Source organism: Lycorma delicatula, chromosome 7, assembly GCF_047948215.1.
Source record: "Lycorma delicatula isolate Av1 chromosome 7, ASM4794821v1, whole genome shotgun sequence".
Lineage (NCBI taxonomy): Eukaryota > Metazoa > Arthropoda > Insecta > Hemiptera > Fulgoridae > Lycorma > Lycorma delicatula.
In genome coordinates, this window is record NC_134461.1 from 85,176,204 (window position 1) to 85,202,886 (window position 26,683).

Sequence of the window (26,683 nt, forward strand, 5' to 3'; positions counted from 1 at the left end):
ATTTGAAAATACATAATACTATTTAACAAAATGTTCTTCTTTCTTTCATTTTACAAATCGAGAATTTCGTTTTTTAATCAATCGCCTTCTCTAACTATATGTGCCCATAATCCTAAAACCTACCTGATTTTTTTTACATTATTTTTTCCTTCATAGAAACTTTATTAATTAATTTGTGCAACAAAAGTTAACATTTGAAAAAAGTCTTAATTATAATAATGTAAGCTAATTATAATTAACTTATTTAGTGATTCGTGCATTCGATTGTAGCATATACAGATACAAAATATTACAAACAATTTAGTTTAAAATATAATTATTATTTTAAAAATTAATAATTATAATTAGAAATATATTTATATTAATATATTTTATAGTTGGCAACCGTGAACGTATGTTACGTTTCGAAATATTGCTGCTGCGGTTGATAAGAAACTGCAAGCGGCCGACGCTTGTGTTTGATAAGACGGACAGCATCCAGCTGCTGCAGCTGCAGCAGCCGCTGCTTCTGACATATCTTTATCGGCTGTCGCTTGTTGTCGTAACTGTTCCAATCTTAACTGATTCTGTCTTTTCCATTTTGTCCTGAAATGAAATAGATATATATATATTTATTATTTCCATAAGAACTTATACGTAAATCATTAACTAAATACAAAGGGAAAACTACGCTAAACCAATACGTAATATAAATAATAAAGAAAATATTTAAGTGCATTTTATAAAAAAGGAAAACAATTAAAACTATATGCCCGTTTTCTTAAAAAAGTAATTGTCATCAGTAATTTATGAAAATAAATATTAAAATAAGAAAGAATACTTAATGTTATCATAAAACAAAGAAAAAATTTTAAAAAACTTTCTATCTAAAAAAAAAAATAAAAAAATGTTTCTGAGAGCAGTCCAAGCTGAAATCAAACGATTAGAAAATAATGTGGTAGATAATATTAAACTAATTCTCCTATTTAAATCAATAATGGTGAAGAGTTGCCCTCAGCTTTTGTCTTTTATTGATTGTTTTTGTATTTGTATTTATTTTAATAATTATTTTGCAAATGCTTATAAGATTAATTATTTCGCATCGAAATGCGCATCTAGTTCTAAATATTTTCCTTTTTATTAAATAATAACTGATTATATTACCTTCTATTCTGGTACCATGTTTTTACTTGTGTTTCGGATAAATTTAACGCATCGGCGACGTCGCTTCTATCAGCAACCGATAGATATTTTTGACAACGAAATTTTCGTTCTAAATAGGCCAGTTGTGCATGAGTGAATGCGGTACGTCGTCGTCGAGGTTTTCTACCTTTAGCCGGCATATCGTCCGATCGATGAACTAATAGAGCATGTTGTTGTAATATTAATGGTAACGTATTGTGTTCTTCTGTCGGTGAATCGTTTTTCCTTTGCACTATTTCAAGATCTTCATTCGATGATACTCTGGTGGATCCTTCTCGACTTGATTCATCACCATCTCCTTGAAAAAAGGAAACAAATCTTTTATAATCTATATATATATATATATATATATATATATATATATATATATATATTGTATGTTTGTTTGTTTGTCCCCTATGCGTTCCTATACCATTCATCCGATTCCGATGAAACTTTGGTGAGTTGTGCGCACGCCCGCGAAGGTTTCTGAATTAATTTGGACCCGCTAGGCGGCGCTGGGGTCGAGATATTTAGAAAAATTGTATTTATAGATCGATTTGGCTCATATTCAGAATATATATTAGTTACGTGAAAAGAAACATTTTTGCAAAAACTATACCCACTAGGTGGGGCTGGTATCGAGATATTTACGAAACAAACAAACAAATATACAAACAGACTTTCTTCTTCTATATATATATATATATGTGTGTGTAAAAGGCGATGTTCGTATGTGTGTCCGTTATAGACTAAGAAACTACTGCACAGATTTACGCGCGGATTTTTGCAAAATGGTCCGCGTTGTCCGGAGAAGATTTAAAGCTATTTAAATCCTGGATCTGACCAGTAGAAAGGAACTTAGGGGTATTTTGAACCGATTACTGTGTTTAGAGAGTAGTTTGAATTAAATCCGATTGGTAGAGCTGTTTTGACAATTGGATTTATTTACATTCTGACTTTTATAAAGTTAAAGGTTAAATTTTGTGAAGTTCCGTAATGTTCAGTTTTTAATGTTTTATCAAACTTTAAACTGTGTTCATTTAATCTATATATATATATATGTAAACTCAAATCTAGCAATAGCGAAGCATTGCCGGATCTGCTAGTAATAGAAATTTTTTTTTTAAATTCCTTTATAATATTATTTTTTGCCTGATCAGAGTTTTGTTTTTATAACTCGTCGAACGTAATAAGAAAGATAACAAATAAAAGAGTTTAAAATTTTATCAATTGAACCCCAACCACTAAAATAACGTACGGATTACATAAAACTAAGAATAGGCTAAACCTTTGAACTAAATCTGAACTTAGATTCTGCAGCATAATAGAAGAGAATTTGAAGATGACGTTAACTAAACAGAAATGGTGTTCTGTACACCACAAAACCCAATCTTTATTAAGATCAATACAAATAAAAGTCTGGCGCAACCAGTTGTAACTTAAGCTGAATGTGGCAAGTTAAAAGAACCTAAGAATTTTAGAAATGGAACGCCGTAGCAACCTTAGTCATGAATATAAAGGCTAAGAAACGAGACGCTGTTGAGTGAAATGGGGTAACCTGGAGGTAGAGTCTTACAGGGGCAGCTCTGTTCATGAGAGGGTGGTTCGCTGAGGTGGACCACTCTTGATGACTGATCGGGGACCCCCTGAGTCCGTGGGTAATAAAAAAAAACCGAGATCCGATTGGATCCCTCCCTAGGGAGGGGGTACGGTTAGAAGCAGGCATATAAAAGACCCAGTCCCGGCCTACTGGGTGAACGACCCCCGCGCGGGGGCGCGGCGTCTCGGTAGGTTAGAGGCAAAGGCAACCTCTGAGGGTGTGCGTTAGCTGATCCACCCTCCTAGGTATGGAGAAAAAAAGAAGAATTTTAGAAAAGAAGGTTTACAAATTATTTTTGTAAAACCGGTTATCGGTTATCAACAGAGAAAACTAGTAAACCTGTAAAACTTATGAGCTTAATAACTTAATCGGTGAAAGAAATATTAGATTTCAAAGGATTTTATGGATAGACGCAACATACATATAGAATAAATGGTTTAAACATTCGATAAGAGGGTTTTTACAAAGAAAAAAGTGAGAGAAGCCAAAAATGAGATGGGAGAATTAAGTAAATAAGGATCGTATATTGATGAAATGCAAAAATTAGGAAAGAATTGTAAAATACTAAAGAGTCAAAGTCAGGAACAATAGATAAACCCAAGCTCCCCAATGTGTTGTTGCGTTGAAAATTTCCACTGATTTCACAACCAGTGTAAATTTTGTTGATCGGTTTCTATTCTTAGTTGGATATTTCCTCTCGCCTTACAATTTTAAGGAGTGGAATAAAGCTTTCCTTAAGAAAACCTGAGCTTATTTTTTGATAGTTCATTAGTATTTTGAGGAAAAACAAAATTTTTCTGTATATATATATATATATATATATATATATCCAGTTAAAACGATCGGTTAATTCAAATTCTTTGATTTAACCAATCCTAGAACCTCTAACTCTCGAAAAATGTGTGATGATTGGATGGGTTTTATGGCCCCTCTTTTTGTAGATTGTTCTTCTGACTGCCCATTTCCTTTACCTTTCATCCCTTATTTGATAACGTACCTTTAGGTTTTGGGTAAACGTTCCTTGGATTCAGGCTAAAGGTAATCAAATCATATTGGATCCAATATCCTGAGCACGAATCACAATAACTCTATAATTACTGTGCCCTTAGTGTTTCTATGAGTAAGTGAAGTGGCTCAACTATGAACCGATCCGGGACAGTAAAAATTCAGCTCCAGTTGTGTTTTTTTTTGCAGATAAGAAAAAGCGCAAATTAAACTTCATGTACTTTTCCTCATTTTTTCTTAAATACTTGGCATGGGATGCTCATAATATTTATAATAGCTGTACCATTTTCGATATTGATTTTTTGTCTCATTTATATAATCTGTCACAGTTTGATTATAACATTAAATATACATATATCAATATAGATATATTTTTTTTAAGGAGAGATCATAAAAAAAATAATAATAATAATTTTTAATGTTTGTGTAAATTAAAAGAAAAAATACAGATTTCCTAGAGTTTTTTAAAAATAAATTCATCGTTTTGTTGATGGTTCTAATTAACAACATTCACTACGCTGACATCCGTAAATGCAACAAGCTTCAACTAAACATATTACATAAAAAAAAATTTGATATGGACACCACATGACTTCCTTGTACGCATATTAAATTATGTATTAACATTTTTTTTTTAAATGAAAAGTATATAAAACCTTATTTCATTAATAACTTCTGATATTTTTTCACATTTTTTTATTGTTATTATTGAATTATTATTTATCGTAAAACATTATTTACAATCAGAGGTTAATAATTATTAATAAATAAATATATTTAAATTAAAAATAAAAAGTTAAAAAAAAACAAGTTGAAGTCTGATTCGAACCGATGTGCCTTCTCCTTGTAAGATCCAAATATTTTATTAATTAAAATTTAGTTTGTCTATAACTCTGGAACCAATGAAAATAAGTAACTTATGATAAATCGTTGAAAAGTTCTCAATGAAGGCTTATTACTCCAATTAAGAAAAATTCCAAAATTTAAATCTTTTTTATTTTGGGCTTTTTTGGACATTTTGGTCCAGTTGATTGCAGTCAAAAGGAGAGCACATCTCCTTTTGACTAACATCTAGTTGTGCACCACAACTAGATGTTAGAACATGATGAACAGTCCTAGATGTTAGAACAGTCCTAAATCCAAAATTTCAACCTACTACGGCTAATCGTTTTTGAGTTATACGAGATACATAAATACGTACAAACATCATTCCGAAACTATTGAAAATGGGTTCAGGGATGGTCAAAATAGATATTTCCGTTGAAAAACTTAAATTTTTGGCGATCACAATACTTCCTTTACTCTTAAACGAAGTAAAAATAGTTTTTAAAGTTTGATGAATAAACCTAGTAATAATTCAGTAAGTGAATGTATTTATTTTTTTCACTAGTTGTTTATCTATTTTTGCGTATTGTCTGTAAACGAGAACGTTTATTCTGCAATTTTTTTAAATTATATTTGATCATACTTTAAATAAAAATCAATAATCTATTTGATCATTTTTACTTTCCCGTCGAATACAGCTAGAATAGCTGTATTAAAGGAGAAATTATGGTGATCATGTCAAAGATTGGGGAATCAAGCTTTTTGCAAATTTTTGCGTTTTAGTGTCTACCTAGTTCACCTGGACCAAAAATTCATGTATATATGTGCGTACGTATGTATGTCCCACTGCTTTGACTTTACATCTCAGGATTGACCAAACCGATTTTCTTCAAATTTGGTTCACGTATTTCTGTATATGGGGAATTGATCACATTATTATTTTTCTTTAAATTCGTTAAGGGGGTGGAGGATATTAACAATTTCGGTGGTGATAAAAACAATTTCGATTTTCTTCAGAGGCAACTTTATTCAAGCAGATTTGTTACCTACAATTCATATAAAAATAATCCAAAATGATTTTTCAAAACATTAACACTCGCCTTCTCAAAACTGAATTTTATTGTTTTTCTTCCTTAGTTTTTCATATTTTTTTTTTATTTGGAATTTTATATATCTAATACAGAGCTATCAACAGTACATATAATTTTTAAAGATTACAAACCCCGGCACCTTATATACAGAAATTCTTTTTTTTGTGAATTTTTACGTTCTTGTTTTAGCCTTTATTGAAGGGGTTGTTAGATTTTAAAAAAAACTTTACTTAGAAAATTTATTAAGCTTTACAATTTATATGAATATTTATTTGACATTTAAACATTTATATGAATATTTTTTAATTTGTTCCCAGTCTTTAAGAAATATAATATTTTTTTGTTGTTTGTTTTACTCTTTTTTAATCTTTATTATTCAAGAAAAGATTATTTTTATTTGTCACTTTAAGGGCAATTAAAATTTAAGTAGTTTTGTTCCCCTATAATATACCCCGACTAAAAAAGAAGCAATTTTTTCATTACTATCATAAAAGTTACACTTTATTTTTTCAACATTTTTAAACAATTTTTTTATAAATATATTTTTTTTGTTTTTGTTAATGATTATTACTTCTTTATAAAAAAAAAGTTACTTAATTGTCCCTGTAGAGTAAGACTCCCGAAAATCAAAACGTTTTTATTTAAAATTTGGAAATTTTGTTGCTTAAATCTTATTTTGGTAATCATTATAATCAGTAAAAAAAGCTCTGTATGGGTACCCAATTTTTATTAAAAAATTCGATATTTTTTTTTTAATTTATATTTAAATGTTTATTATGAAAAAAAAAACATTTTTTTAAAAATTGAATGACAAAAATTTTCCCCGGCCAAGCCAGAAAACCATAAAAATAGGTTACATTTTTTACACATCATATGTATTTTTTATGTGAAATACATCATTAAATGTCATAGTTAAAAGATAAAGTAAAACGATTTATATTTGATTGTCGATATTTCTTTCTTTTTAACAACTAATGAGTGTGATATCAGGGACGTTAAGTGATCGAATTAAAGTATGCCTCGTACAATAGACACAATAAAAATTGAATGGGTTACATCCAACTGAGAATGTATAAACCACAGCGGGTGGGGGAGTGGTTAAGGAGAGGAAATGGATCAAGTATTTTTTAATTGACCGTCTGAACCGTGTTGGGATGCATAGGAGTTAGTAATACGGCGTGTGTTTTACGAGTATATACACTTCTTGATGGGGAGTTATACAAAAGAGGAGTGAGCAGTGAAGAAAAACCCTTTTGTTTTATTTTATTTTGTTTTTTTTATATTATTTTTTTTAATCTCTTCAATAGAACGATGATAGAAGAAGGAAGAACGATGATGCTTAATAAAAGACGCAGTTTTCTCTAACGACGTCACATGCTGAGAGAAGGGCAGTAAGACTTTAGGATTGAGAGGCATCAACTACTATCCTGTATGAAATACTTGAGCACGTTTCACGACCGAGGGGGGTCAGTTTGAAAAAGTTATTGCACCACCCTTTTCCTTTACCATCCCTTTCTTTTTTCTTCTTTTTTTACTTCTCCAGTTATTTTGCTTCCACTGTTGTTGAAAAAATTTTCCTCTTCAATTACGCGTTTCTGTTTTATAACATAAGTCATCTACGATCCCCCTCCCGACCGTTTTCTTTTTTTAACCGCAGTTCTACCACCCCGTTTACAGTTAGCTACCCATATTAAAAGGAATAAGTAGTTGACTTGAAAGTAATTGTTAGTATAATAATGATTCAGTTAGCTTAATAATACAATAATAAACGAACTTATCTATTAATTTATTTAAAATAAATACATAAGTTTACCACTTATTTTTGAAATTTATGTATTCGTACACCTGCAGTGCGGGATTGGCTGAATGATTTATTGTTTATTTAGATACTTCCGTAATTCTCACAAGTCCCTGAATAGGTTTCGTTTCCCCTTAAAACAATTTCTACGTGTTTACAGTAGCTCTATAATTTCTGGGAGAAAGACGTTTAATAAATTACTTTAAAGAACAGTAAATTATTAAAAAATATCGCATGCTTTTTTAATTTTTCAGCAGGAAAAATTAAAAAGAATTTTATATAATAACTAGCGGACCCGACAGACGTTGTCCTGATGCGGCATTATTCTGTAATAAATGCACACACATAAATATAAGTAACTTAATTAAGTTAAAATTAGCAGGAATGTGTTCTAAATTTCATTAAAATGATAAAATTAGTATGGTATTATCAGTTTGTGATTGTTGTATTATTGTAACGGGTTTATTGATTAATTATGTGTAGTATGGTTAATATTTATTTTCACTAAATATTGAGATGTCCGATGAAAATTGAATTAAAAAATCGAAACGTCGTAAAATTAATAATTAGTATAATTAATAAATTTTCATACACATTACTACTAATTTTCACTTAACATCATTCTAAAAAAGGAACTCACTCCTACATTTTTTTTTTTTTTTTTATTTAAAAATTTTGATGTTTCATAACCATGTAACAGCTTAATTATTCAATTAATAAAAAAATTAAAGCACGGTAAAAAATAAAAAAAATTTAACGTAGTTAAAATCTTAGTAGAAATTTTTATCATTTTTCTCATTCTTTATTTTAACATCTATTTTACTAAATTTTAGATAATTGTAAATTAAAAATAATTTTAGAAAACCTTTTATAAAATTAATCATCAGCTAAAATATTATAAATTCAATTTTGTAATATACTTTAAACTATATTATAAGTAACTTATATTTTAATTTTATAAATGTTATAATTTATTTTACAAACTTAAATTTTTATTTTCAAAGAGCCGTTCAATACTTCATAAGTTGCATAGAATCAAATGAGAACTGACAATTTAAATTTGTAGGTTAAGTTGATTGTTATTGAATGCACGTGTATACATCATTAAAATTGATGAAAAATCATGTAAAATACTCACTTCAATACTGCACCTTACAAATTTGCACAATGTGCATTTTTTAATTAAACTTTAAAACGTTATTTCACTAAATAATAATATAATATAATATTCTCCATAAGCGCGAAATTCTAGCAGACTCGGCAATGCTTCGCTATTGCTAGATCTGAGTATACATACAGATTAAATGACAAAATTGAAAGTTTCATAAAATCTTAAAAAACTGAACATTAGCAATTTAACAAAATTTAACCTTTCACTTTATAAGTCAGAATGTAAATAAATCCAAATGGCAAAACAACAGCACTGCCTATCGGATTTAATTCACACCATTCTCTAATCACAGTATTCGGTGGAAAATAATTTTTTAACGAAAAGTGTTGTGGCTGCAAAATCATTACAATTAATACTGAACATTAAGAAACTTACAAAACATTACGGAACCTTATAAAATTTTACCTTTAACTTTATAAAATTCAGAATGTAAATAAATCCAATTGTCAGAACAGCACTACCTCTCGGATTTAATTCAAACTATTCTCTAAACACAGTAGTCCGTTAAAAATACGAATTTTAATGTAATAACAACACTAAGCTACGACGCAAGTAACTGATATGCGAAAAAGCAACAAAATAAAACAAATTCCTAGAATCCGATCGCAGCACCAACTACTAGGGTTTGACTGATAAACCAAAAATTAAAAAAAAAACTTCTAAAACGCGATCGCAGCTCTGCCTACCGGACCCATACGCTGCCTACCGGGCCCAATTGTGAACCTTAACCATCCCAAGATCAACAACACATAAATAAATTAAAAAAAACATTTTCACTTCAATACTGTACCTTACAAATTTGCACAATGTATATTTTTTAATTACACTTTAAAACGTTATTTCAATAAATAATATAATATAATATAATATTTCTCAATACGCGCACAATTCTAAACGCGATCGCAGTGCTGCCTACTTGTTACTTAATCAGTTGTGATTTTGTTTACATTGGCAACGGCCATACGGGCCTTTGTAATTGGTCGTTGTGTTTGACAGCGGCCATCTTGCATTGTTCTGATTGGTTTTCCTTTGTTTACATTTTCATCTGATTTATTAGCCTCTTATTTATTAAAAAACTGTTTTCTCGCGATTTTTGTAACACAATAATAACACAAAATTACGAAATATTTTTCTCAATTTGATCGCAGCACCAACTGTCGGGACAAACTAAAATTAAAATAGGATATTATTGAATATTCGATACTGCGATGGTAGCGCAGTCTGCCGGATCCAATGTAAAACATTACAAAATCAACAACTACTTATAAATAAAAAATTAATTAAAAAAAACATTTTGTGGACCAAATTGTTAATCTAAATCATTCTCGAATCCTCGAACACACACAAAAAATGTCATCAAAATCAGTCCAGCCGTTTAGGAGGAGTTCAGTGAAATGCACACGCACACAAGAAATATATATATATATAAAGATAATAATAATATTATTATTATTATTATTATTATTATTATTCGGTCGAATGGTGAAAGTGCGGGGGATAAAAATGAATTTTCTTTACGTCATAAGGTATGAGGATTACGAAAATACCATTCATTTAAAGTGGGCTTTTCTTACATATATATGTATATTTATACCAGCATCCCCTTTGCGGCTTCGCTAGCGCTATATGGTTACTTCGCGTTTCCCGTCGCGGTCAATTTTTTTTATTTTATGTTTTTTATCAAGTAATCGAAGGCAGGTACAGCCAGTCTCGTCGCACATACAGTAACAGTGGCAGTGGCTGTGTTGATTGAGCTGCCGCGCCGTACACCATTACACCTATTAAAAAATCTAAATTAAAAAAAAGACTGAAAATGGTTTTTAGATATTTATCTGCAGAGTATTTGCAAGGCCAAATCTAATAAATACCTTTCTTTTATTATAGTCGGAAATGGGGAAAATTTACAATCTTTGTTCAAAATTCTTTTACCTTTTTTAACCCCTTTCAAAATCGAATCTCGAAAAATCTAGATACTGGTTTTTAGATATTTACATGAAGATTACACACACCAAAAATTAAGTTGATATATTCATTTTTTACCGAGAAATTAAAAAAATAGTCGGGTTTCAAAAAAAATTCAAAAATCCATTTTAACCCTTTAAACTCGGAATTTCAAAAATCTAGAAATTAGTTTTTAAATATTCACCAAAATTTTTTGATATTTTCATTTTTTTACCGAAAATTTAAAAAAAGAAATAATAAATTACATCATTATTAAATTTTAATCCTTTAAATTCGGAATTGCAGAAAATCCTTTCTTAGCATGCACTTAAATAAACCGTAAGAAGAGCGTGTATATAAATTTTCATCAATTTATCTTCAATAGTTTTTTATGGGCGTTGATTATGAATCACTCACGATATATTTTTTTTATAAAGTTTATATATGCCTATGTATAACATTTTTGTGGCTCGAGAATCTCAAAAACTACTAAATTAATTTCATTGAAATTTATATATACTGCCTTTAATGTATAGGAAGTTGTGTATATAAAGATTTGATGAAGATTGGTTCAGTCGTTCTTGAGTTACGCTCAATTTAAGGTCGAAAAGATTTGAGCGAGGTAAGTTAGAAGCGTGGTCCATTATGATGCTGCAAGTTGGAATGTTGACGTTTCTTTATCTGAAGTATCTATTGTTAACAACATTAAACCAAATTAAAAAAAATATATTAAAACCAAATTAAATTAGACTGCGCAAGAACCTTGCGCAGTCTAAAATTCTTAACTATGAAAATACGCAATAAAAAAAGAAATAGAAAAATATTTATTTTTTTATCCATAATATTTCATCAGCGTCTACTGGCAATGGTTATTTAATAGCCGAATTTTAGTTTTTAAGTAAACGTTATGTAAACGATTGTTGAGTATTTTCTAATTTATTTTAATAACAATTTAGCATAATTAAATATGAGAATAAAGTCGATGAATCACAATATGATAATTACTTAACAATTTACTTTTATTTCCCTTTTATTTGATATACAAAGTGATTCACGAAGAATGTAACAAACTCTCAAAACATATATTACGATGAAAATAAAGAAGAAAGTTTGTTGTTAGCAAGTGTCAACTGATTTCTGAGCTTTAGGTAAAATACACTTCGATAAAATACACTGTAATTCTTGGAACGGAAATAAGGGGTAAATTTAGTGGCTTTATATAAAATCTAATCTGAAAAATTGAACAAAAGTAGGTCTCAGAATTGTACTTTTAGTAGCTTCAAGAAATCTGAGATAAAAGAAAAAAGACTAGTACGCTTTTTTATGTTTGGTGTAAAATAACTTTGTTAAATGGCTAATAAACATGTAAAAGTTTTAAGAAAAACTTGTGGAGAATTTTATCAAAACCAATTTACTCAGAAGCAAACTATCGAAAGTTTTGTTTAAAGTTTTACGTGTTTATTACCCGGTTAACACGGTTATTTTACTCCAAACATAAAATAGTGCTTTTTTCAACCTCGATCTTTTGTCGTTCACCCCAAATTTCTAAAAAAAACTATTTAAAATACTGTTCTGAATCTAGTTTTTCCCCGATTTTTTTTTCGAAGAAAGTATGGCAGTATTACTTTCAGTCACACGATGGGATTAGCGGATGAAAATGAATTTTCTTTACGTTTTGAGATACCAGGAGTAAGAAAATACTATTCAGTTAAATTGTAATTTCCTCATAGACCTCATATATATATATATATATATATATATATATATATATATATATATGTGTGTAGACCTATGTATAAAATTTGTGGCTCAAAAATGTCCGAAACTATTAAATCAATTTCGTTGAAATTAAGATTTACTGTGTTAGTATATTTGTAGTTGTACATGTTAAAAATTTGATGAAGATTGGTTGAGTCGTTCCTAAGTTACGATAATTTTAAAGTCGACAACAAACAACATAACCTCAATTTGAGGTTATGTTGACTGTACTGAGGTATGTTGGATGTGGTGTATTTTTCATACGCGCTTTTGCAGCGAGTACAGTGGTGAACGAGTTAAAATTTGATGCTTAATTGTAGAGTTTACTCGTTAATCGAACGGATGTTGTACGTTGTACTCTGAAAATCAGTGCGTTTCTGACTGCGAAGTAGAGTATACGAGCATAGGAAACGAAACCCACTGGGTTGATCTAGTGGTGAACGCGTCTTCCCAGATCAGCTGATTTGAAAGTCGAGAGTTCCAGCGTTGAAGTCCCAGTAGAGTGAGTTATTTTTACACGGATTTGAATACTACATCGTGGATACCGGTATTCTTTGGCGGTTGGGTTTCAATTAACCACACATCTCAGGAATGGTCGAACTGATACGGTACAAGGACCACACTTCATTTACACTCATACATATCATCCTCATTCATCCTCTGAAGTATTATCTGAAAGGTAATTACCGGAGGCTTAACATGAAAAAGAAAGAGCATAGGAAACGAAAAGTCTGTCTTCTTGCGTAGAACTGCGCAAGAGTTTTTTTTTCAGTTTTTCATGTCAAATCTCATATAGAAACACTAAATTTACTCCTTAATTTGAGTACCAAGAATTACAGTACAACTTTATTTTACCGAAGGCGCAGAAATCAGGGCAAAATTTTTCGCCAGCCGACACACGCTAACGAAACTTTTCCGAACTTATGTTTATATGAACTTTCTTCCTTAAGTTAAACTGAAAACCTACTCCTTTTCTGAAGTCGGTTGAAAATAGTATATTATAATTTTTCATCTCTAAATATTTACAATTTTTTAAAAGCATTGATGAAATTCTTTTTATGTTAAACCTACAAATAATTTAGAAAAGCTAATATGTCAAGAAAACCTAAAAAGTATGATGATAGTTAAGTTTAAAAAAGGTTGTAGACTAATGAAAACCTCTAGAAGCTATTACTTGACCCGCCACGAAAATATTTTTTTTTTTTTTTTTTATTCGAAAAAATTAATTATAGAAATACAGACTGAATGATTTAAAAAATATATATTGAATCGGTTTACTTTTTTTAAGAATTACTGTAATGACGAAAATTTCCAATCATTAAATTTAAATTATCATATACCTAATACGATTAACTAATTTGAATGAATAGTTTTACTTTATTACATTATATGAAAATCGGTACAGCCGTTCTGAAGTTACTCATGTTCCGACATGTTTTTATTTGTGCCCTTAATCATTTTTTTTCTTTTTTTCAATTGATATTAGTAAATTTAGCTTTTAAATAAACATAAAAAAAGGAAATCACATACAATTAATTTTGGAGATCTTGGTGCCCAGTTAATGTTTTTATAACGAGAAACCAACCGACCAAAATTATTGTTATTAAAATGTCTAAGCTATTCTCACGTTCTGTGATAGAATGTCATTTTTCTAGAACCGTAATTCATCTTTTTTTTCTTCGAATATCGTAATTTAATAGTCATAAAATGATTTTTTGTCATTATAATGCTGAGCCTAACAACAATTTTTTTATTTACTTCTAGAAAAACATCAATAATTCCATGTATTGTAACTCTATACCAAACGGTTAACATTTCTTAATAAAATTGTTATTCAAAAGATCAGTAACTACAGTTTTATTTGTTAAAATATCCTTAAATGAGCGTCATTTGACATAATTAAACTGCGTAATACATGAGGACTTTCATATAACAATTGAATAATCAAAGTTGGATGTTTTATCAAAGTCAAAACGATTCGGTAGATCGTTTAGAAGAATTTTCCAAATAATTTTATTTTTGTTCGAGCGAAAATAAAAAATAAAGATCAAGACGAAATATTCTTTGTATTATTATCCGATATTTTCAACGATAATGATTGTCATTTTATAATCATCAAGAGACTAGTAGAATCGCTTAACCTTACCCTTTCAGCATTTTTCAGGAATCCAAATAATCGGCGACGAGCCAACAAAAATATCCTATCGTTTAAAATGTTTTATTAAAATAAAAATCCGTGAAAGAATCGTCAGTGTTGAGGCAAATTAAATTTTTGACGATGTCACATCGACCAATTTTCTTCGTAATCATTGAAAAATAAACCACAGCCAGAATAGAATTAGTGTTCTGTATCCTATTTCAAGCAGTCTAGTTACTCCCACTATAAATCAACTCAAAAATCCTCATATTCTTATGATTCAGTTGTTAAAACCCAAAAATTTTACATTTTTACCTCAGCTGAAATTTCAACCGGAAATTTTTGGATTAAAAATTCAGTTTTTCTCTTTAGGTATCCGTCTCCCAATATTTTAATTCGTAAAACTAATTTAATTACATCTACACGTTTTACCTATAAGTATTGAAAAACACTGGCTTGAATTGTCGCATAATCTTTCCATATTTTTTTTCTTGTTAGATTAATAACAACTAAATAAAGATTATTTTTTGAAATAAATTAATTGAATGGATTATATTAATGTAGTTTAATAGTAATAATAGTTATAATTATAAAAATAAAACAAAATTTCAGTTACATCGACGAGAATTTATTAGTCGATTTTTAAACGTTCTATATATTTATATAATCTATTTTTTTTTTCGAAAATCAAGAATTTAATGTTTAAATAGTGCTTTTATGACACGTTCATATTGATATTATACCAACAATAGTTTTTAAAAATATCTATTTTTTTTTTTTTTTTAAGCATAAATGTATGTGTATCCGATGTATTAATCATTTATTTTAGCGAAAAATAATTGAGTAAAATGATAGGAGGAGATAGATTTTTCAAAAATTAAACCCAAAACTAGATGATTTAAAGTCAATATTCTGACCTTTGAACTGACTGAAATAATTTGTTTTTTATTAAAACTAGAAAATATTATTATTTTCTGTTTGATATTAGGTATGTTTTATAAAATCAAATATACAAATTCTAACCCATCGGGTTGGTCTAGTGGTGAACGCGTCTTCCAAAATCAGCTGATCTGATTTATGACACCATAAGAACCGGTGTTCTTTGGTGGTTGGGTTTCAATTAACCACACGTCTTAGGAATAGTCGAACTGAGACTGTACAAGACTACACTTCATTTACACTTATACATATCCTCATTCATCCTCTGAAGTAATACCTGAACGGTAATTCCAGGAGGTTAAACCCGAAAAAAGAAAAAGTTATACAAGTCCTAATATTTAATGAAATTATTTGAGGCCATTTAAAAAAAAAAATGTTTTAATATAATTAATTATAGTACGTCAAGATTTTTACTACATTGAAATATCATATAGAAATTAAATCAATTATTATACTAAAAAATGTTTTACAATTTAATAACTTATAGAATTTAAATTTTATATTTAAAAGTTAAATGCCTATATTAATTATATTATAATTTACGTACGATTTATAATATTTGCTAATGTCGGTCGATTTTTTTCTTTTTACTTCCTCGCACGAAGTAAAGAAAGTAATGTGATCGCGAAAAATTTCGGTTTTCAGATTTCAACGGAAATATCCATTTCGATTAGTTTCGGCGTGACGTCTGTACGTACGTACGTATGTATCTCGCATAACTCAAAAACGATTAGGCGTCGAATGCTAAAATTTTGGATTTACGACTGTTGTAACATCTAGTTGTACACCTCCCTTTTTTATTGCAACCGACTGGACCAAACATGTCCAAAAAAGCCCAAAATCAAAAAAGTTTGGATATTGAACTTTTTCTTAACTGCACTATTAATCCATCATTGAAAGATTTTCAACGATATACCATAAGTGGTACTTATTTTCATTGGTTCCAGAGTTATAGCCAAGTAAAATTTTAATTAATGAAATATTTGGGTCCTACAAGGAGAAGGCACATCGGTTCGAATCCGACTTCATCTCTTTTTTTTTAACTTTTTTTTTAATTTAAATATATCGAATAAGGCGTAGAGTAATTTTTGAGGCATCTCATGCCACACTGACTAGAGAAGTTAAGAATAGATTTCCCGTTACCTTCATTGAAATCAATTTATTGTTGTACACAACAACATGCTAAGCTCAAAAAATAACGACACCTTCATTTTGCATATCATTGAATCTAAATCTGTAATAAACAATGTTCCGAGATAGCGACTTGATTATATTTCTTTTACTTGCTTTATAACTATCGTAACAATACTATGGGCTCCCTTTTCTTTATGAAACAATGCTTTAAGTACACTGCTTCAATTTAGTTAAAAATAGCTAAAAATTTAAGATGAACTAATAATATTTTAAGACTTAAAGCTTGGCACGGAGTAAAAGGAATGGGAAACTGCATCAACCAGTTTTAGTTTTATATATAGTCATTATATATATATATATATATATATATATATGTGTGTGTGTAATTTTTTTAAATTTAAATTTAAATGTAGAATTCCTGGGTTTCAAGAACGAATATAGTTTTTATATCCCAACAGTCAACAGTGTTAAATTTCATTCTGCTGATGAAAACTACTTGCAGCGCATTTTATTTTCTGATGAAGCAACATTTCATCTTCATAGAGTCGTAAATCACCATAATTGTTGATCATGACACTCAGAAAATCTACACGAGTTAGTGTGATGAAATTCATCGTCCAAAACTGTTCGAAAGTGAATGTCTGGTGTGGTAAACGCAAAAATTCGATTTATTTATGCGTTTTTTGTCCATTTTTTCTCCACTAGCAGACAAGTAAAGGTATAGTCATGTAAGAAAACTAAGTATTTCCGTAGATTAAAAAAGTAGAGAGCCTAATTTTCCAACGGGATAAAGCCCCTCCACATCATGAAGAATTTGTCCGGATTGTGGTCGACCACAGGTTTTCTGAAGGCAGGATAGGCAAAGAAGCTTCCATCTCTTGGCCACTGCAAAATCCCGATTTGACACTGATAGATTTCTTCTTTTGGAGGCTACCTAAAAGACATAATATACCATGAAAAAATTCGGTCACCTACCCAAAGATAACAGAAGCCGTAGAAACGATCCTGCAAACAAGCTTGCCAGAATGTGGAATGAGATGGATTATTTGACGTCTCAAAGCTGTAAAGGTACTTGTACTAAGTTACATTAAGAGGTAAAAAAATTTTTAGACTTTGTACTTTCATGTAATAAATCAAATAATTTGTAATTATAATTGTAAATGTAATAAAGTAATTTTTTAATTTAAAACCACCTAGTATCTTTTCTAACACTGTATAAATAACACTGCTTTTTCACTAGATCAGATATAATTATAAGAATGAAGAATATACGCAGACTTTTACGAAAAAATGGCCTTCATTTCTTTGAGAAAACATTATTATGGAATCAGTTTTTTTAAAAGATAAAAAATTGGGATCGAAAAACAAACTATTTTATGTTTGACATAAAATAACTTTGTTAAATATCTAATAAACACATAATTCTTTTTAATTAAACTTGTAGAGAATTTTATTTTGAATAAAATTGTATGAATAAAGTTTACAGAAACAAACGAAAGATGTTAAAATGAAAAACAAACATATTAAAATGTGGAGATTTTAATTAGGGATTAAATTAAGATTAATTTTTAAAGTTACAGAACGAAATAATTAAATATTTTAGAAAAATAAACAATCCATTTTTTTTTTAACAAACATAAACTAACACAAAACAATTCTGTTGAAATATGGAAAGAAAAAACATTGTTGGGCAAAGTGCTGTATCCAGTATGGCGGAGGATATTTTCAGTAATTTATTTAATTGTTTTTGTTTCTATTTGTTATTTTTTTAAATATTTAATAACCTCAATCTTTTGTCTTTTACCCCAGATTTCTCAGAAACAACTAAAAATGCACTTCTGGGATCTATTTATTTTATTCAATTTTTCAGGTCAAATTTCATACAAAAACACTAAATTATCCCTTAATTTGGGTTCCAAGAATTTCAATGTGACTTCATTTTACCGAAGGCCAGAAGGTAGAAATCAGGACGTAATCTTTTGGTAGCCGACACTCGCTAATGAAGCGTTTATGTTTGTATGAAACATATATATATTATATGTTATATAATATTATATATTATATATATATATATATATAACATATATATATTATATATTATATAACATTATATATATTATCTATATATATATATAACATATATATATTATATATTATATAACATTATATATATTATCTATATATATATATATATATAGATGATTATATATGTAATATATATATTAGTTTTTTAACGACTGCCTTGTTATTTAATTTATTAAATAATGACGAATTCTAGTACAACCTTTAATTCCACCTTAACCTTAAAACAGATAAGGTGGAATTTTAAGGTAAGTTAGAATTTTAAGGTAAGTTAGAAGATAAGGTAAGTTCATTAGAATTAAGCTTCCTTTTATTCTTCTAATAATGGATTGTTTATTTTAGAAAGAACTCGTTTTCGAAGATTACTCCGCTTAGTTTTCCTTTATCCAAATGTTGTATTAAATTTTTGTATTTAGTACATAAAATTGTTAAAAACTAATCTTAATACATACATAATTTTAATTACACACTAACTCTCAGGTAACAGTTTACAATTATGTCAACCCTATTAAAAAAAACAGTATTAATTAATTTCAATTCCATCGCTCTTGATACAGTACATTAATTTCATCCTAGCGATTAAAAAAACACAGGTACTATCAAAATATTTTATTAGCTATAGTGGACAAATACACACATCACAATATATAACACTAAATAAATTTTGTATTTCCATATCGACCTTGTTTAAAAAAGTACATAATTATACAAAAATGAAGAAGATGGCATTCCGCTATTTCGTTACTTATAAAAGATTTCATTAGTAAAAATTAAAATTAACGCAGCAGAGCAATAAGAATATAAATATGTTTAAAAATACTTAGCATTAAATTTAATTGATGAGCGAACACTCTAACTTAATTAATTTAAAGCAGATATATTATTTAAAAAATTCTGAATAGAATAAGCAAAATATATGCTATATTTTTGTTGAAAAGTAAAAAACATAGATATAGTATTATTACAATTAGCAGAAATATAGTCCTAAAATTAAAAAAAAAAACCCAAAATATTTACACCTAAATATTAGTTTCGAATTTGTTCGATGTCACTTTACAATAAAAATAAAATAAAACAAAATGGTAAGTAATGACATTAAGTTACTAATGGAAGGAACTCAGTGTTAAACAAAAATTGTTTATAACTATGGAAAAATATTTACTTAAATCGTTATTAATGTTTGTTTTGTGGACTATATGGTGCTGAATTTAATGGTTTATGATTTATGACTGAGCTTGAAATTTCATATTTGACTTTAAGTTTGCTTGCAACTGTTTATTGTGCATTATTTATTTTGGGGAGCCTTAAGGACCTTATATAATAAAAACATTGTTAAAGACCCCAAATAAATATTAAAATAGAATAAATACTTTGTGTTTTTTAATCCTTTTATTTTTTCGTTTTCAGTCGTTTGACTGGTTTGATGCACTTCTTCTCTATTCCTTTCTATTTTGCTCCAATATCTATAAATCTTAATAATACCTCTTACATTCTACATCTATTATTCTTTCTAATATTTTATTATTTTTATCCTGTAAACTTCATTTTAGAAATAAATTCATTAAATTTGAATGCCGTACTTAGTTAAGCTTAAATATTTTTAGTCATCAATACTTAAAATCTAAAAAAAGGATTTTTTTAAAGGTAAAATGTACATTAAATTAGAAAATAATAATAACAAATAACATTTCATAAAGAAAACTCTAGATTATCTATTCAGAATTGGAGAAAAAAACTGCTTTAAACTGGATAAAAACTTGTAGAATATTTTTAATTTTTTGTTTACATGATATACAGTATATAAAAGTTGTATTATTTTTACAATAAATGAGAAAATGTTTAAAAAAGAAAATATTTTTTAATAAGAAAAGGATAGAACTGTTCTAAAATCTAAGTAAAATATTTTTTTTTTAAGAAACCAATACAGAGATTTTATTAGGATCGGTTCAGCCGTTTAAAACTAAGTTCGTTTTATGTAATAATGAAAAACTATATTTTATTTATAGATCAATAAGTTCCTGTTATTAAAACCAAATGATTTTTTTAAATTATTTCCAAAATTTAGGTTATCGTACGTTTTAACATAGTTAACTTTTTTTAAAAATAATATTAAAAAATAAAATTTAAATATATATTTACTTTACCTTCTTTTTCGTTTATAACATCACCAAGAAGATCCTTTATAAGAAACGATGTTTTATTCTGCTGCATTTTTATTTTTTCAAATTTTATTTTAAACACAAAAACACAATAATATAATTATTTATTTTAAAAAGTTATATGACCTTCATAATAATTTTAAAATATTAACACGTTCACAATTTTATTTTGTAGTTAAATTATTACAGTTTATATTTATAAACATAATTTATATATTAAAAAAATAATAATATTTGAACTTCAATGAGATTGTTTATTTTAGTAAGTTCATTTTATAATCGTAAATATTTAGACGGAAAATTAAAAAAAAAAAATTGGTTTGTTGATTTGTCGTGGTACAATGTAGAGTAATGTTCCCGCGCGCGCGAAAAGAGACGAGTCGATTAAATGATAGAGAGAAGGTTATGACATAATTTCACCGAACGTTAGCGGACCGTTTGGTGGGTGGTGAAGATTTAATAGCTTCCCTGCCTTTATGATCTCCTATGATGTTATATACATACGTACACAAATACAAAACACAAGGAAGGTAAAAGGGATGAATTGAGGATATAATGGTAATGACGGTACGGGGGTGGTTCGGTGATGTTAAGAGTAGAAGGGAGTCGCACGGCCATCTTGTTTGTATAATTGTGCGGTTATCAAAGAGCCCCTTCCCTCGTTTTCTACTAATATGGGGCTATTAAAATGACGATACCGAAAGTAGAAGGGATGCGCCGCGCCGCACCACTGCTTATGTAAACTATTCCTATTGGTCCGTCAATGTTTTCATGCCGTTATCCTATTGGTCAATACTTCTCCTCATCCTTTTGCTCTTTACCCCCTCTTACTTATCTTTTATATTCATCTAAAGATATATCTTTTGACGGGAAGTCGTTTCCCTTCCTCTTTCCTTTAACAAGAAATCTCCTCTCTTTTATTTCTTCTCTATCCCTTTCTCTCGTTTTATATATAGCCCTCTTCTTTATTCACCCCCTTTTCCTATTATGTTTATAGAACGTTGTAGTTATGAGCAGCAAAAGAGAAATATTAAAGCCGCAATTATAAATTTGTATGAACTGACGGAGATGAAGATGATGAATCTCATCTTTATATATATGTAGGTTATACTGCCGTAAATATTTTAAGAAATCATACGAAAGGAAATCTTCATTATTATTTTTAACAACACAACAGCACCTTTTTTCTTTTTTCTTCGTTTTCCTTATTATTATTATTTTAATTATATATTAAGAAAATTTTAATTAATTGATTTAATTAAAAAATCAGTTATAGATTTTTATTTATTTATTAGAAAAAACTGTATAAAATAAGTTGTTCTTTTGTTTATTTTTTTAATAAGCAATAAAAAGGTATACATTAATGTTTTGCTTTATCATTTTTAATATTTCTCAAGCTATTTGAGTTTAATAGTTTATGTGCATAAACTATTTTTTTCTTTTTCCTTTTTTTAGTGTCGTCAATCAAATTGATGTGATACTACACACCATTGTTCTCAATTGTGTGCTAATTTTTTAATCTCAACGTAATTATTACTTCCTACGTCCTTAGTTATCTGTTTTATAAATTCCAATCTTTGACTCCTATAGATTATATTATCCACACATCATTAAATTAGCTAAATTTGGATCACATGACCCACACACGTAGGTCATCTCTTTATAAAATCCTTTCCTCTCCTATTCGACTTTTTCATTTCATTCTTTATCAATCTCCTTATCTTTCAACATTCTCCTATAATATTGCATTTCAAAGACCTTTATACTTTCTGTTTATTTTTCATTATCCATATTTCGTTAACATAAATCGTTACACATAAATACGATCTAATTCTTATATCAATATTTAATATCAACAAAGCTCTACCCGAAAGCTTTCCTTTGCATATTATCTATACTTTGTATCTCTAACTTTGTATCTTTAACCCTATCAGAACATATAATTCCTAACTATCTTCATTTACCGCCTTCAACAAGTCGTGCTACAACCTTTTCGATAAGTTTAAAGATTAATAACACGCTTCGTTAGTTTGATAATAAAAATCGAGAATGATTTAATTTTATTTCCCCGATTATTAGTTTTCTGTTAAACCTATTAATTTAATTTTTATTAATGATATTTTTATTTCAAAAACTAAAGAAATTTACTCTTTTTTGACAATTTTTTAATCTTACATAAATTTACGTCCGTGTGAAACATGCAAAAAACTCATTAAAAATATTTATCTTATGAAATCCGATTTACATCGACGCTCGCTAACGAAACGTTTCAGCCACGTTTAAACGAACTTTGTTCTTTATTTTCACCAGTAGAACATGTCTTCAAAATTTTTTTAATTCTTCGAGAATCAATCTTTATGTTGACTAACATATATGATGGAAAAAATGTTTTTTCTCTAATATTAAATAGCCAGCGATTTGAGAACTAGGCTTTCCTGAGGTAAACTGTCTCAAACGTTTTGTGGTATGTGATTATATTTGTTTTATTAATCTTTCAGCTAAATCTCTACTGGAGGTAAAGTATTTAGAGTTCAGTCTAGTAGATTTTAATTCACAAAAATTGGAGGGTAATTATAATTTACGAAAAATTTGCAAGACTGAAGGATGGAACCGGCTTGACAGACAGAAGTTTCTAGAATATTTATTGCAGTTATATTTGGACTATATCTGTAAATAGGTATCATATAAATTACGTACGTTTGATTCTCAAGCGAAGTGTACATACAGTTTATTCTTGGTTTATTAATTCAGGATACGTTTGTTAGTTATAATTAGACAACAACTGGTGAAGTGAAGATATTGTAATAAAAAGCAGACTAATGAGGAATTAAATATGACAGAAGAACGTAATAAACAGAAGCTTGAAAATGTTATTTAGGTTTGTAAAGTAGCAACAATGGAGGAAGTAATGAAGATATCCAAATTAATTTGTTCTGATTTGTATCAGGAGAACTTTAATATTGGTAAGAAATCTGCTTTACCAAATATAACACTGGGAATTAAAAACAAAAATTCTTTGTAAAAAATGTTTGTTTGTAATGGATTGGAGCAAAACATAAAAACTGTCGAATTTCCATCGACAGGACAATTATGTACAAAACTGCTGCGCGGTTTTAATGAAAAATGATACATAAAAATGTTTAAAAAATTCAAAAACTTTTATCGGCTACCCCACCACTAATATTGTTTCCAAAATGTTTTTTTTTTGGCCAGTTTCACTACTACTATGCTCAGAAAGACATAACAAATTCTGTTAAAAAGCATGCAACAAATAAAAGGGTAACGTCGATTTTTGGGAAGAGCGGAAAATTTTGGAGAAATTTTTACTTTAAATAAGATAAGTATATAAACATGTACTGAGCTTAACATAAAGTGAGATTATGTTTGTAAAAGTTTGAGAAAATTGACCCCAAAATATTATTTACCCCAACCAGCTGGAGTTATTGACCACAAACCTTTATCAATAAATTGGCTCATATACACGAGTCTCCGTACAAAATTTCATCAAATTTGGTTTAACCAGTCAAACATTATTAAGTCATGAACATCGAAAAATGCAAAAACAACCATATCACATTTTTTGACTGATAACCAAACTTTCCTTCTTGCAGCATAGCTTTTACTTTCCTGGCAACATGCCAGGAAAGTAAAAGATAGAATAAAGACTTTTTGGAAATTCAATCAGTTGAATAATTTGATGCTATTTTCCATTCTTTACTGTCTTGTGATAATCTTTCAACAACAGTACGATTACTATATTCTACATTCATAGTTATCAGTTTCGTATATTCCAATCTTTATCCTTCAGTTTTTACTATATAATAGCTATTGTGTCGGAGTCTTCTTTGATCTGCAGAAGGCATTCGATATGACCTGGCGACATGAAATAATGTTTCAATTACATGAATGGGGCATTGGCGGTAATCTATCAGTTTTACTCAGCAATTATATGAACGACCGTACTTTCCAAGTACGCATCAATAACGAATATTCATCGGAAAATAGATTGGAAAATGGCATGACGTGAAGCTGACTTGCCGAGAACAAGCGGCGGTGACCAGACTTAGAATCGGTCACACGCGAATAACAAATTCATATTTGTTAAAAAGACCAATGTGCGGTGTTTGTAATAAAGCACTCACAGACAAGCATCTAATGGAAGAGTGTACCATATATGAGGAACTCAGAAAGAGGTTCGGTTTAAGAAATAGTATTGCTGCTGATTTGCAAAATTGAAATTAAGAATAAACAGTTGCGTATCTGCACGCCAGTGAACAGTTAATAAGTCTATAAGGAAATTAAAGCTGTGTTAAGGAATCTCTAAGGGAAGTAGTTTAATTTTATGTACAATAAAATATAAAAAAGTGGAGTTTTGAAGCGTGGCACGTACAGGGCAGGGAGGTAGCCCTCTTGCTAGGGCGCCTGAGCTCTCTTGCACGCAAGAGTTGGGGAGTCGGAGCGTGTCCGATGATGGCATAGGGAACCCTAGAAAGTTGTGGAAGGGCGCGTGGCAAAGGGTATGCGGAAGGCATGCCTGAAACCAGGTAGGTTAGGACCGGGAAGGACAGCCTCCTCGCCGAAGGGTTCTTTGGCCGTCCTGAAGAGGTGGTCGAATTGCTCCTATGACGCGGGGGGAACCCCGATGGGTTAAGTCCTACAGGGCAATTTATAGGAGGTTGTCAACTGCCACGGCATTCTGCAGCGACTGATGTAATGCTTAATGGCATTGCCGGTTGCCCCGAAAAAATAATATAAGGGAGGGAAAAGAAAATGTTGGTATTGTGAGACCGCTTTTGTTCATTTATAATTTTGTATTCTATTTATTATTTTTTAGCTTTTAATATCAGAGCCTTTACACCCTGTAAGTGTTCTTAGTGTTAATATATGTGTGTGCCTAAATGTTGGTGTTGTTTTTGGTGTTTTTAAATAAAATGTAAGGACCCTTTACACACTTACATATGACGAACCTGATTGTGATTTGAACCCCTTTTAAAGAATGTGACGAGGGCTAATGACTTTAGAATTCGATGCCCGTATAACACAAAAAAACACACAACCGTAAATTTTTAGCCGAATTTTAATTGTTTAAATTGAAATAATAATTGAAAACTAACACAATTTATCTTTTACTCTGTATTTTTAAATATTTTTACGGGTGGACTTTTTTACTGGTTTAAGAAATAAATGCAGATTTTTTTTATCACCCTTCTTTATAGGTAGGAAAATATTTATTGCCATAAAAAATACATCATGTATAAACCCCCCCTTTTTTTTTGTCTTCAATCATTTGACTGGTTTGATGCAGCTCTCCAAAATTCCCTATCTAGTGCTATTCGTTTCATTTCAGTATACCTACATCCCTAACAATTTGTTTTACATATTCTAAACGTGGCCTGCCTACACAATTTTTTCCTTCTACCTGTCCTTCCAATATTAAAGCGACTATTCCAGGATGTCTTAGTATGTTGTCACTTTATCCACCCATCTGATTTTTAACATTCTCCTATAGCACCACATTTCAAAAGCTTCTAATCTTTTCTTCTCAGATACTCCGATTGTCCAAGTTTCACTTCCATATAAAGCGACACTCCAAACATATACTTTCAAAAATCTTTTCCTGACATTTAAATTAATTTTTGATGTAAACAAATTATATTTCTTACTGAAGGCTCGTTTCGCTTGTGCTATTCGGCATTTTATATCACTCCTGCTTTTTCCATCTTTAGTAATTCTACTTCCCAAATAACAAAATTCTTCTACCTCCATAGAATTACTATAGAAATTACCATAGAAAATTACCATAGAATTACTAGGCTAGAATTACTATATCATCAGCAAATCGTAGCATCTTTATCTTTTCACCTTGTACTGTTACTCCG

General features: G+C 29.2%; 1 protein-coding gene across 1 annotated transcript; it reads right to left on the reverse strand.

The window, feature by feature from the left end:
- Positions 1 to 371: 371 nt before the first annotated feature.
- LOC142328323 (uncharacterized) lies at positions 372 to 24,574 on the reverse strand. Its single transcript, XM_075372029.1, has 3 exons — positions 24,523 to 24,574; positions 1,144 to 1,480; positions 372 to 585 (listed from the first exon to the last, which is right to left on the reverse strand). The coding sequence occupies exons 1-3, from the start codon at positions 24,572 to 24,574 to the stop codon at positions 372 to 374; spliced, it is 603 nt and encodes a 200-aa protein (XP_075228144.1).
- Positions 24,575 to 26,683: the final 2,109 nt, after the last annotated feature.

Excerpts from the sequence above, each read along its gene's own strand:
- LOC142328323 (XM_075372029.1), bottom strand. The coding sequence starts at position 24,574 with ATGAATGTAGAATATAGTAATCGTACTGTTGTTGAAAGATTATCACAA. Across the intron at positions 1,481-24,522 it reads TGAAAGATTATCACAAGACA|GAGATGGTGATGAATCAAGT; the intron begins GTAAAGAATGGA and ends CCTTTTTTCAAG. Across the intron at positions 586-1,143 it reads ACATGGTACCAGAATAGAAG|GACAAAATGGAAAAGACAGA; the intron begins GTAATATAATCA and ends ATTTCATTTCAG.